The 11,365-nt window shown below is 46.8% G+C and overlaps 2 protein-coding genes across 5 annotated transcripts in view; one reads left to right on the plus strand and one right to left on the minus strand.

Annotated features, from left to right (window-relative positions):
• The window catches only part of CNKSR2 (connector enhancer of kinase suppressor of Ras 2), a 251,661-nt gene extending 246,308 nt beyond the window's left edge, over positions 1–5,353 (plus strand). For all 4 annotated transcript variants that reach the window (XM_044377559.3, XM_044377556.3, XM_044377557.3 and 1 more), the window contains 2 exons: positions 2,073–2,269; positions 4,900–5,353. In XM_044377559.3, coding sequence (XP_044233494.1) covers positions 2,073–2,269; positions 4,900–5,115 — 413 coding nt within the window. In that variant the 3' untranslated portion in view covers positions 5,116–5,353. The remainder of the gene's footprint in view (positions 1–2,072; positions 2,270–4,899) is intronic.
• Positions 5,354–5,583: 230 nt separating this feature from the next.
• Positions 5,584–11,123, minus strand: KLHL34 (kelch like family member 34). The gene has a single exon (XM_026480167.4). The coding sequence runs from the start codon at positions 10,435–10,437 to the stop codon at positions 8,482–8,484; it is 1,956 nt and encodes a 651-aa protein (XP_026335952.1). The 5' UTR covers positions 10,438–11,123; the 3' UTR covers positions 5,584–8,481.
• Positions 11,124–11,365: the final 242 nt, after the last annotated feature.

Below are 11,365 nucleotides of genomic sequence, written 5' to 3' on the forward strand. Positions count from 1 at the left end.
CTGCCCACCCCCCCCACCCCCCCCACCCCCCCCCCACCCCCGCCCCGAGCTCTATGAAATTACATCTGGCTTTAGATGCAGTCTTGCCCTGAGGCACAAAGAATGATGACTACCAAATAATTCCTCGGGGTCTTTTCTTGGCCTATGATTTATGAAATGGAACTATGCTGTTCCAATATATCTTTGTTTTTACAACTCCCATTCAGTTACTCTCAATAACCTTGTGATTTTGTGCCTTCCTGGCTCCAAATCATTCTCAGTCAAAATTCCCTATCTTATTTCGATCTTGCTCTTAACCCACAAAGCAGTTACTCCTTTTCACAGTGCTCCATTCACCTGTCCCTCACAATCCTCTAGGTGTTGCCGACATCCTAGGATGAGCCAACAGAGAATTAAAAAGCTGTTGTTTAAAAGGGATTTTTGTATTTTTATAGTTCTTAGTCATATGATTAGGAAGTTAAAAATTCGTTAGAGAGGGATTAATGATAGCATGTGCTGATGATAACAAGGAACTTTCTAATGGAAGAACTCAATAACCATACCGACCATTAGTTGCTAACCTCCACAGCAGCGCCAAAAATTGAATATGAAACTGCAATGAAGCTACTTTTTACTGCTAAAGGTGGTCCTTTCAAGTTAAGGTACTGTGTTTACGGGCTTTGGGGGCAGTTTTAGGTACACTCTCAAACATTTTTTTAGAATGCTGCTCTTTAAGGAATTCTCACAAATCCGTCATCGCCTACTGTTAAAATACACAGTTCAAATGAGCACTGCCCAAATTGGCAGTATAGGATTCTCATTAAAATCAAGGATCCTGGAGCCAGACTGCGCAGCTGCAATTCTGGCTCCAGCACTTAACACTTTCTAAGTACGTCCTTGAGCAAGGTGCTTCCCTGCTATAAAATGAAAATCAAATAGATCTCCTCTCAGTATTGTGAGAATTAAGAGAGACCATGAATGTTAATCATTTACCCTTCTGCCTGACACATAGAAATGTTAACTACTATTATTAGCAATTAGCAATTAGGGAGTCTTTTTTTTTTTTTAACTATGTCAGAAAGCCTAAAATATTCACATGGACCATGGTAGAATGAACAACCTTCCATATTTACTCCTTGAGCCAATATAATTAGTATTCCTCAAATAGTACTCTTTGGCTCTCTATTAAAGGAAACGTGAGATAGCCCTAATCCTATCTACCACTCAAAGCAAAATCCGAGTTTATCTTTGTTTATCATTATTGCGAAAGATATGACATCAGTATTCAGGCAATTAAAGAACAAGATGGGAGATTGATTTATTCAAATAGATCTAAGATCCTTTCCTGAACCAGTCTCTAATTTTTTTTCTCAAAAATATTTAATTAGAGTATTTCCTTCCCAGACCTTACAAATGCTAAGCAGCTTCTCCTAGTATGTGCCAGATTTTTCCTTACATTTGCATATAAACATTCTCATATTTCATTTTAATTAAAGCATTATTATTAATGATAATTTATGATCATTTACTAGATTTACAATATGGCAGGCATTACTATGGCAGTCACATGAAACCTAATAATCCTCTCTGGTACATTATTGGAAGATTTTTATAATCAGATATACTCCAGTGAATGCCATTCCATCTTATGCAGTCTGGAAAAATGTAAAAATCAGTTCATTCAGTATTGCCAAACCAGGAGAGCTCTATTAATCAGCACTTCTATGCTTCTCAGTATAATGATAAGGGATATTCATTAATGTGTTAAAATATTAAATTACATGCAGGATTGTTTCTGTGTTGTGTACCTTTTGTACTCTATCTTTGAATTTAATGGACTCAAGATTACGTACGGCGATTTGCTATTCAGAGAATATTCTGTTAACCAAACATTTTATTATTTGACCATTCTAAAAAATCTGACCTAATATAACTAGCAGCTGTGGGGGGGGGTTTCATGTAATACAGTGTTTTCCCAATCATTCATTATCCTGTTTTTCAGATGGTTTGGATTTTTTTTTAGTAGATTTTTGGAGTGTCCATTAAGTGTCCATTACACTGGATTCATTTCTCTCTTTTTTTGGACATTGCAGGTGAAAGTAGGGAAGAAAAGTTAGGAGATTCATTGCAAGATTTATACAGGGCATTGGAGCAAGCCAGTCTGTCACCGCTGGGAGAACATCGCATTTCAACCAAGATGGAATACAAGCTATCATTTATAAAGAGATGTAATGACCCTGTGATGAATGACAAACTGCACAGGCTGCGAATTCTCAAAAGCACTTTAAAGGTAAGAATACAAAATGGAAGGAGAAATTCTTTTCAAGAGCTTCCTTCTTGAGCTCCGTGGATTAGCAGATGCTCTAAATGAAGAAATACAAAATGGGGAGGGGGAGGGAGGACAGATAAACAGGCAGAACCTGAGGCTGAGCGGTTCCTAAAGTGCTGTCAGGGCACTGCAGTGCGCTGGTACAGAGGAAGACACCTTACTTTTCATTATCATCTCAAAGCATTGGCTAAATGTTATGTGATTTAGTTCTAGGAGAAAACAGGATGTAATTAAAATTTTTTTCAAAAATGTGGGGCTGGTGTTATTCCTGGGTCTTTCGTTTTCCTAAGATAAATATGCCATGTCTTTATTAATATAGTTATTAAAAGAACACAGAATGCATGCAGAATGCAGTAGTGGGCACTAAAAGGCTTTGCGGTATTTCATGAATATCTCCTGCAGCACATTGGGAGTGAAGCCACGGTGATTCCTGTTCCGTGTACAAATTTTATAATTGTTCTGTTTACGCTATCAGTTCCCAACTCACATGTTACTTTCTTATTCTTCATTTCCATAAGCGCTTACATTATCTCCAGTCTCCTTATGCCACCCCCAGATTGGGGAGGAGGTGCTGAAGAGAGGGGAGCAGAGAGGCAGGAAGTTGAGGAGGGAGGCAGAAAACAGAGCCCCCTCACTGTGTGTGTATGAGGGGAGAGGGCCTGTTATACAAATTCTCCCTAAGCGGGTTTTCCACCCTTGAAAACTCAAAAAGAGAAAGGAACTACCGTACAGAGTATGTGGTGCGGTAATTTCAGGAAATGGAAGGTCAAAGGGCTCTTTTGGGAAATATTTCAGATTCATAGTGTGCTGCTGAGGTTTGGTGATTCTGAAGCTTGATGAGTACCAAAGAGAGAAACAAAATAGAAAATGCCTGATTTAAAAAAGTTTCCGGTAGCAAGCAGCCAAGTTTTCAGAGTCAGTTAGCTTTCAGTTGGCATTCATGCAAGCACTATTGCAAATCCATGGGACGACTTAATGGCCTTTTGGTAACTAAGGCCAGAATTTTAAAAAGAGCTATAATATTCATAAGAATAATGCTGCTAGGGGCACCTGGGTGCCTCAGTCGGTTGAGTGTCTGACTCTTGATTTCGGCTCAAGTCATGATCTCAGGGTCCTGAAATCGAGCCCCATGTCGGACTCTGCACTCAGCCTGGAGTGTGCTTGTCCCTCTCCCTCTGCTCCTCCACCTCTCGTTCTCTCTCTTTCTCTCTCATAAATAAATAAAATCTTCAAAACCAAAAAAGTGGTTCTGCTGACCAGCCGTACTCCAAAGATAACCTCACCTTCCCACCTTACAGAGCACCCCACGCCATTCAGCTCCAAACTGTCTGGTTGTGAAAACACAGGCATTTTGAAGCTGGTCAGGCTCACATATTTTCAGAGTCCCGCTTCTGTCTTGTTCTCTCAGCCCCTCACACCTGTCTTTTGTGCTCTGGATTCCCAAAAGTGTTTACTTCCAGTAGCAAAGAATTTGAGCTCCTGCCAGTGTTCAGTTCATTGAGTATTGGTGAATCACTAGGGGTGTGAGGCTGCGCTCCACTCTCTGGGGCAAAGATGATGAAAAGTCACCATGAAGAAATGTGCGTCGTTGATAAAACCAAACTCCAGAGCCCTGTGCTTTTTAGTGTGGGAAATTAGCAGGGGATGGAAATCTCCCATTAGGAAAGGATAACTGCCCAAGCAACCCTGCATGTGTACTCCCTGGAATTGTAACAGGCCCCTCCCCGAGCACAGGGCTACTCCCAACATCCTAGGCCCCAGCCCCACTGTCCCCATCTGGCCCCAGGGACCAAAGCAACTGCTTAGGCACCTTGCTATCTTTCCCACCCAGCTCTCCCTTCCCACTTCCTGCAGAACGTTCCCTAGACTTCCCTGCCCCTTCCTTGAGCCCTTAAAAGACAGGCCTTAGCTTCTCAGACTGTCTTACCCCCTTATCTTCCATCCCCCCTTCCACCTGGAAGACTCTCTTCTCCCACAGGAGACAGCTGCGCTGTGTTGAGTTCTCCCATAATGAAGCTCATTCTTCAGCTGAGAGCCTTTGCATTGCAGACCCCCAGTGCTATAGGAAGGGAGCCGTGACATTCCTACAGCAAGAATTATATGTTTGTAGTGACAGGAGGGCCATGCTCTCTATGATGCAAGTATGAGGAGCTAACCATCTAGCAGGAAAGATAGGACTGGGCAAAAGTAACTCAAGACACAGTATGTGGTAAGTCCACTCAGGGGCAGGGATAAAGTGTTGGGAGGACATAAATGAGGGAGAAAACATTTTCTTTTCGATTGTTGATGGAAAGCTTTAAGAAATGAGAGGCATTTGAACTGGATCTTAAAGAATGAGGAAGGTTTCCATAGACAGAGATGGGTAACGAGACCAGCCAAGAGAAGTGAACCACACGGAGTGGGCAGTACAGGCGTTCCTTGGGTGTAGAAAAAAGCACACTAGGATTTGAGTCTAAATAGCTGGGTTTGAGCATACCAGAGCTGCTTGTTATGGGCTTCTTAAGATTTGCATGTTAACTTTTTTATTTTAAACGTGAATAAAAGTCTGTACCCAACTTAACTGTTGAATACTTTTTCTTTTTGCTTTTCAGGCCAGAGAAGGGGAAGTAGCCATTATTGATAAAGTCCTAGACAATCCAGACTTGACATCTAAAGAATTCCAACAATGGAAGCAGATGTACCTCGATCTTTTCTTGGATATCTGTCAAAACACCACCTCAAATGACCCATTAAGTATTTCTTCTGAAGTAGATGCAATCACTTCCTCTCTCACACACACTCACTCGTACATTGAAACACACGTGTAAGTGTATTCTGCCCTCTGGCTATCTGGTACCTTCGGGTACTTTGAACAAGTATACGAGGTAGTTTTATATCAGTGTGTGGGACACTTGACAAGCTATACTTTGATGTTACCAAACTATATGAAACAAACCATATATGGTCATGATACCACTGTCTTTAATGAGCATTTGTATATTTTATATGCAATTAGTGCTCAGCTTATGTTTACCATGTGCAAAATCAACTGTCTTCAATGACTTAAAATTAACTTTTGCAAACAACTGCGAAGACAGGTGGTCTTCAAGTAGTAAAACCACAAAAAGGCAGTTTTCTATCTAAGGTCATCTTTTCTCCCTCCAAGTTAATTTTATATAAACAAGACTTCAAAAGTAAATCACATTTTTTCAGGTGCAGACATCCTTGTGGGTGGGAAAGAATTTAAACCTTTTTATATTTATTAAAATGTTCTAAGAATTTTCTTAAACATTGCGCAAAGTTTAATGCTGTAGTTTTATTTTTGTGAAATGTAGATATGCATACAAGAGTCAAGCAAAATAGAGGAGGCATCAACATAAGAAAAGTTCAGGTATCTAATATTCGTCTTAAAAGTCTGTTAACTTGTGAAAGCTGGTTAATGGAAATACTATTCCAAATCTATGGGGACACTTAATGGTGTATCAGGGCAAAGCTTTGTAAGATGTTTTTGTAACTAAGACCAAAATTGAAGATAGAGCTGCTTTATTTTCTTGGTTTAAATCTTCCTTTATTTTTGTAGTGATGAAATGCTGATTGTGTACAGAGGAATTTGAGAGTGGATTTTGTAAAACACAGCTAATTCACCCAGAAAGGCAGCTAACAGATATATAGAGAGATAGATATATCTATAGATAGATAGATAGATAGATAGATAGATAGATATAAAATTTCAGCCCGAACTCATGTTTTTAAACTCCAGCTCCTAAAAAACAAGGGATAAACTGAAACGAATCAACTTTCCAGTTAGTTTCCAATTTTCCCCCTAGTCCATTAATTTAACTTATGTAATTATATTACAGGCAGAGAAGTAAAATACATTTAGTTACAGGCCAATATGTGTTCTAATATCGAAAACAATGTTGAAAAATAAAAATGTGCCTCTCTCCTGAGGAGCAAGAGGATAATGGTCATTCAGAAATATATTACATTGAATTATATGAGAGAAAGAATTTACAGAGGTTTTTCCTAGCTTCATGAACTGTTTCTATAGAGTGGATGAAGTCTGTGAAAAAGTCCTCTTCATATATTTTCCATTTATAAGTATCTCGTTTTTGAAAGTGATCACAGCATGATAATGACTGTGCTGCTTTTTAGTGTCTGGCTGCATAACGTACAAGTCACAATTTGCTGTTTTTTTTAGGAGGAAGAAGAGACCCTCCTTTACTATTCTATATCCTAAAATCTACTTCTAATCAGCTTTATACTGTTGCCTGTACAGCTCAGTGAATGTACTTTCATCTCTAAGAGTTCAGATATATGCCAGTGAATATTTTTGCTGTAGAGGAGAAAGTAAAAACTCCACAGCAGGGATCTTTTTCTTTGCTTTTGAAACCAACATTGAATCACTATCGTTTTGCAGACTTTGCACACTGTACAGGAGAGTGGCCTTTCTACAGCACATTTTCGGTAATCCTATATTTAGTCAAAATGGATAAGAAATCATGTATTAATGTTTGTATGGAATTTTGGGTCTAGTGTAATATTTTTATCATTTAAAAAAACCTATTTGTAAAAACATTTATTTACTGCATGGATATTGACGTACATTAAATTTGTGGAATTTTGTATATGTAAAAAAAAGAAACCCAAAACCTCTTGTCCTAAAATGAAGTGTGCTTGTTACAGGTGTTTAGACTTGTTGATGTTTACTAGACCAAATGTGTACATTCACTTAAAAATATATGTACCTGATGGATGTGTCATGAATACAGTGGCAAGGTTGTGCCCTGTAAAGAATGAGCAGTTGATGGAAAGACTAGCTGTGTTGCTACTAAGCAGCTTTTACTTTTGTAATGTCAGCTCTGTGGTTTTAAATGGTAAAAATTAAACTAATGAATTTTAAAAGACTCGTGACTAGCTTAGCATGAAAGAGACCTTTTAACACTATATTTATCTGTACATTTTATTGCATTAGTTTCAAATCTAGGAGAGAGGCAGCACTGTAAACTTAAGTGAAATAAATTTAGCTCTTAATGAATCCTTATAAGGCACCTACTTTATTCATACAGAGTCCTCACCACATTTCTCTGATACCTAATCACAGAGCCTCCCTCCCCCTACCCCCTTCCCTAGTCAGGGAACTTTGCCACTCCATCCGTGGTACAAGCCAGAAGCAGCAGCTGTTCCGTGTGTGCAAGGATCTTTTCGGAGACCCTACAAAATCAAGCTCCTTTCCCATTTAGCTGACACAAACTTGAAAATTTCACCTACTCCTCTTTCCTTTCTGTTGATTCTTGGGAAGTTGGGGTGGGGGGGAAGCGCCAAAAATGTGTTGTGTTTTTTGTGGGGTTTTTTTGTTTTTTGTTTTTACAAATATAACCTACGGCATGTCTGCAGAATGAACTTTTAAAGAAGATGAAAGAAGTTTGGGTTTTGCTAGATGTTCCATGTAACCAGAAGAACCTGATTATTATGGCTAAGAACTGCTGAAATAAAACTTAAAACCAATGAGCTGCCTAAAGCCAGGGCAAAAGCAGGCTAGGGGTAATAATGAGGGACAAAAGAACTTAACCTAGGATATTTTCTCCAAGAAAAAAGTGCTTTCTTAGAGATTTTTTCCCACTCAGTTCTACATTTATATTAAACCATCAGAGCAGAACTATAAACGTGGTTCTGAATCATAAAATCATAGTTCTCCTTACAATGATTTCATGCTATTTAATGAAGGCACTTTCCCTTCACTATTTATTCAGATAATGCCATCTTTTCCGACTATTTATTACAGCCTTTATAGCTAACAATTTTCCGGGTTTTGTATACAACTTCTTGTGGTACATTTTTGGCCTTGTTTGTTTGGCACAAAAGTAATCACCGTTTAGCACCTAGGGCAACACTTTAACTGTAAGAGGGAAAACAGGGCCATATTTTATTTTCAAAAGTCCATTTCTGGACCAGCATGAGTCTTCCTAGAAATCCCCAGCTCACTGAAGCCTATTCATACATTCTATTTTGACCCCTCCAGTCTCCCATTCTCAGCTTAAGGGGCATTTTTCCTCTTCGACCAAGCCTTTGTTTGCATCCTTAAACTTCAGAAGCCGCTCTGCTCCCAGAGTCCCATTCTTAGGAAAAGCCCACGCGTTACTCTGTAAGCCTGCTCAAGCGCGACTTTTCTCCTCTGTCGTCCGGAGACTGCACTAACCCAATAAGCCCAGCACTAAATCTGGCGCCTCTCCGAGCCCGCCCTCCCTCTCCTCATCCCCACCCTCAGCCAGCTGCAGCACTGCGCACTGGAGGCCATTCCAGGCCCAGGGTAGCGCGCAGCCAATGTCCTCCCAGCGGTCCAGGTCGAGGTCATAGCCCACCACGTTGCGGGTAGGCACCTGCCGCGAGTCCCGCCACTTGAGGCCGCCCAGCAGCAGCGCCGTCTCCTCCACCACGGCCAGCCCATAGCAGAAGCGATCATAGGGTAGCGGCCGCAGCCGAGTCCACTGGTCCGTGCCGGGGTCATAGCGTTCGATCTCAGAGAAGGGCTCATAGCGCCCCAGAAAGGCGAACACCGCGCCGCGCAGCACAGCCATATGGTGCCCGAAGCGGGCCGTGCTCATGGGCGCCCTCTTGCTCCACGCGCGCTCCCCAGGGCCCAGGGCATACACTTCCCGGAGGCTGCTCGCGCCGCCCTCGCCTCTTCCCGCCTTACCCCCAGAGATGTACACGACGCCGCGGTCCCCGACGGCCCCCGCGTGGCCGTGCAGCGCCCGCGGCAGTGCCCCGGCCGCCGTCCAGCGGTCCCGGCGCAGATCATACATCTCTACGGACGCCAGCGCCTGGCCGTCCGCGCCCAGACCCCCGACAGCCAGGAGCCCCTCGCCTACGGCGCCGCACCAGAAATGGGCCCGCGCTTCCCGCATAGCGGGCACCGTGGTCCAAGCGTGGAAGCGCGGGTCGTAGCGGTGCACCTCGGCCGTGACCGCCCGCACGCCGTCCGCCGGGGGTGAGGAGGCGCCATCAGAAGGACTCTCCCCGCCCAGGACGAACAGGAAATTGCCTACGGTGCACACGCTGTGCCCCAGTAGCGGCGCAGGCAGGCGTGTGAGACTGCGCCAGCGGTGGTTGTACACGTCGAAGGCCACCACGTCCTGGGTGAACTCCCAATCCTCCTCCTCTTCCAATTGCTCATCTTCCTCCTCCTCCTCCTCCTCCTCCTCCTCTGGCTCCGCCGCGGCGACCCTGCCCCTGGCTACCCCCCGGGGGACCACGACCTCCTCGATCACCGCCTCCCGCGCCCTGCACCCCCCTACCAACAAGATGCGGGTTTGGGGACTCCGGACGCTGGTCTGCTCGCCCTGCAAGAGCGGCTGGCGGGAGGGCGCCGTGTGGTAGTTGAGGGCCTGGATGATGAGGCCCTTGACCCGGGCGGGCAGGACGAGGCCAGAGCCGGAGTACACGCGCCGCAGCACGTCAGCAGGTACTAGGCCGAAGCGAACACGCTCGAGCAGCGAGGCGCAGTGGGCCAGGCGTTCGGCCTCAGGCTCCTGCCGCAGCCAGGCCAGTGCTAGACCCAGCAGCCAGTCCTCAGGCACCCGCGCCACGTCAGGGGCACCCAACACAGCCTTCAGCGACGTGGGGTTCAGCTCCAGCAGCCCCATGGGGCCCGCGCCCCGCAGCAGCAGCTCCCGCAGGTGGCGCACGATACAGCCCTCCGCGGCGCCCAGCGTGTGCGCCAGGCCGAAGCGCGCCGCCATGTTGGCGGCGAAGCAGCAGTTCTCCGGCGCCAGCTGGCGTTCCAGGTAGCGACCGCACAGCCCCAGTGCCTCGGTCACCTGCAGGTAGCTGGCGGCCTCCAGCGTGTCTTCCACCGTGTCCATGGAGAGCGGCAGCCAGGCGGTGTAAATGAAGTCCAGCAAGCGCTGCAGGCCGGCCGCCGACGGCACTTGTAGGTGGATCACGCTGGCCCTGGATTCCCGGGTGTGGCTCTTGAACAGGGCCCTGAAGTAGTCGCTGGAACACGCGAGCAGCGACCTATGCGCCGGGAACTCGCTGCCCTCGACCTCCAGCGTCACATCGCACAGGAAGCCCTCCGAGCGCAGGGCCTGATAGCCGGTGAGCAGTGCGCCGCCATGAGCTTTACAGTAAGATAGGAAGTAACTCATGATGTCCCGGGCGGGAAGCGGCCTGGCCAGGGCTGGAGCCCACCCGGCACGGCCAGAGGCATCTCGGGGCACAGGGCCCCCTACGCGAGCCCCACAGCCCCTAGCAGGGGCCCGTTTTTTGCCTGCTCAGCTTAAAGCCCAGGGCTCCTTCATCCAGGCCTGCAGATATCCCTGTACCCCTCAGAGCAAACCCGGTCGGGGAATGGTTTCCAGACGCTCCCAGTAGCGGAGGGCACGGAGTTTGGAGTCTTCCAGAGGGAGCAGGGTTTGCTTGTGGCTGCTCCCGAGGCTCCCAGCGCGTTGCCCAAAGCCCCCTCCCCGTCCCAGTTTGGGGAGCCCACACCTGCGCGCCAGGGGCCGCAGTGGCCACGCACCATCACCTGGAAGGGCCGAGCTGTGGGTGGACTGATTCTGAGGGGTGCTGGATCTCCGATGGCGCTGATGCGCGGATGTGGCCCGGCTCGGGGCGTCCCGGGAGTGCGGGGCGAAGGCTCTGGCCTCCCGGGGGTGGACGAGGAGGACGGACACTGCGGGCACCCGCGAGGGCCTGGGACAACTGGGTATGGGGCGGGGGGGGGTGAGCTTGTTCCGCGCGGAGGATCAAATCAAAGCCTGGGGGATTAAGAAGGGGGGGGGCGCAGGTCAGCGCGGCGGGTCGGAGGCATGATTGGGCGCCGTACATAACATGCCGGTAGCTCACAGCGACAGGAATAGCGCGCGGTCTCTGCCTCCCCGGCGCGCCCCGCCCCGCGCCCCGGCTGCTGGCCGCGAACCCAGGGCCGGGGCTCTGGAGGGAGCGGCCCGGGCCTGGGATGTGACTCCGGTGACCCGAGGAGTCGCCGGTCACCAGGGGGGTCTCGAGAACTCTGCTAGGGCTGCGGGAGGCCCTCACTGGAGGGGCGCGAGTCGCCGGGGACCCTGTACCAGG

Source organism: Ursus arctos, chromosome X (genome assembly GCF_023065955.2).
Source record: "Ursus arctos isolate Adak ecotype North America chromosome X, UrsArc2.0, whole genome shotgun sequence".
NCBI lineage: Eukaryota > Metazoa > Chordata > Mammalia > Carnivora > Ursidae > Ursus > Ursus arctos.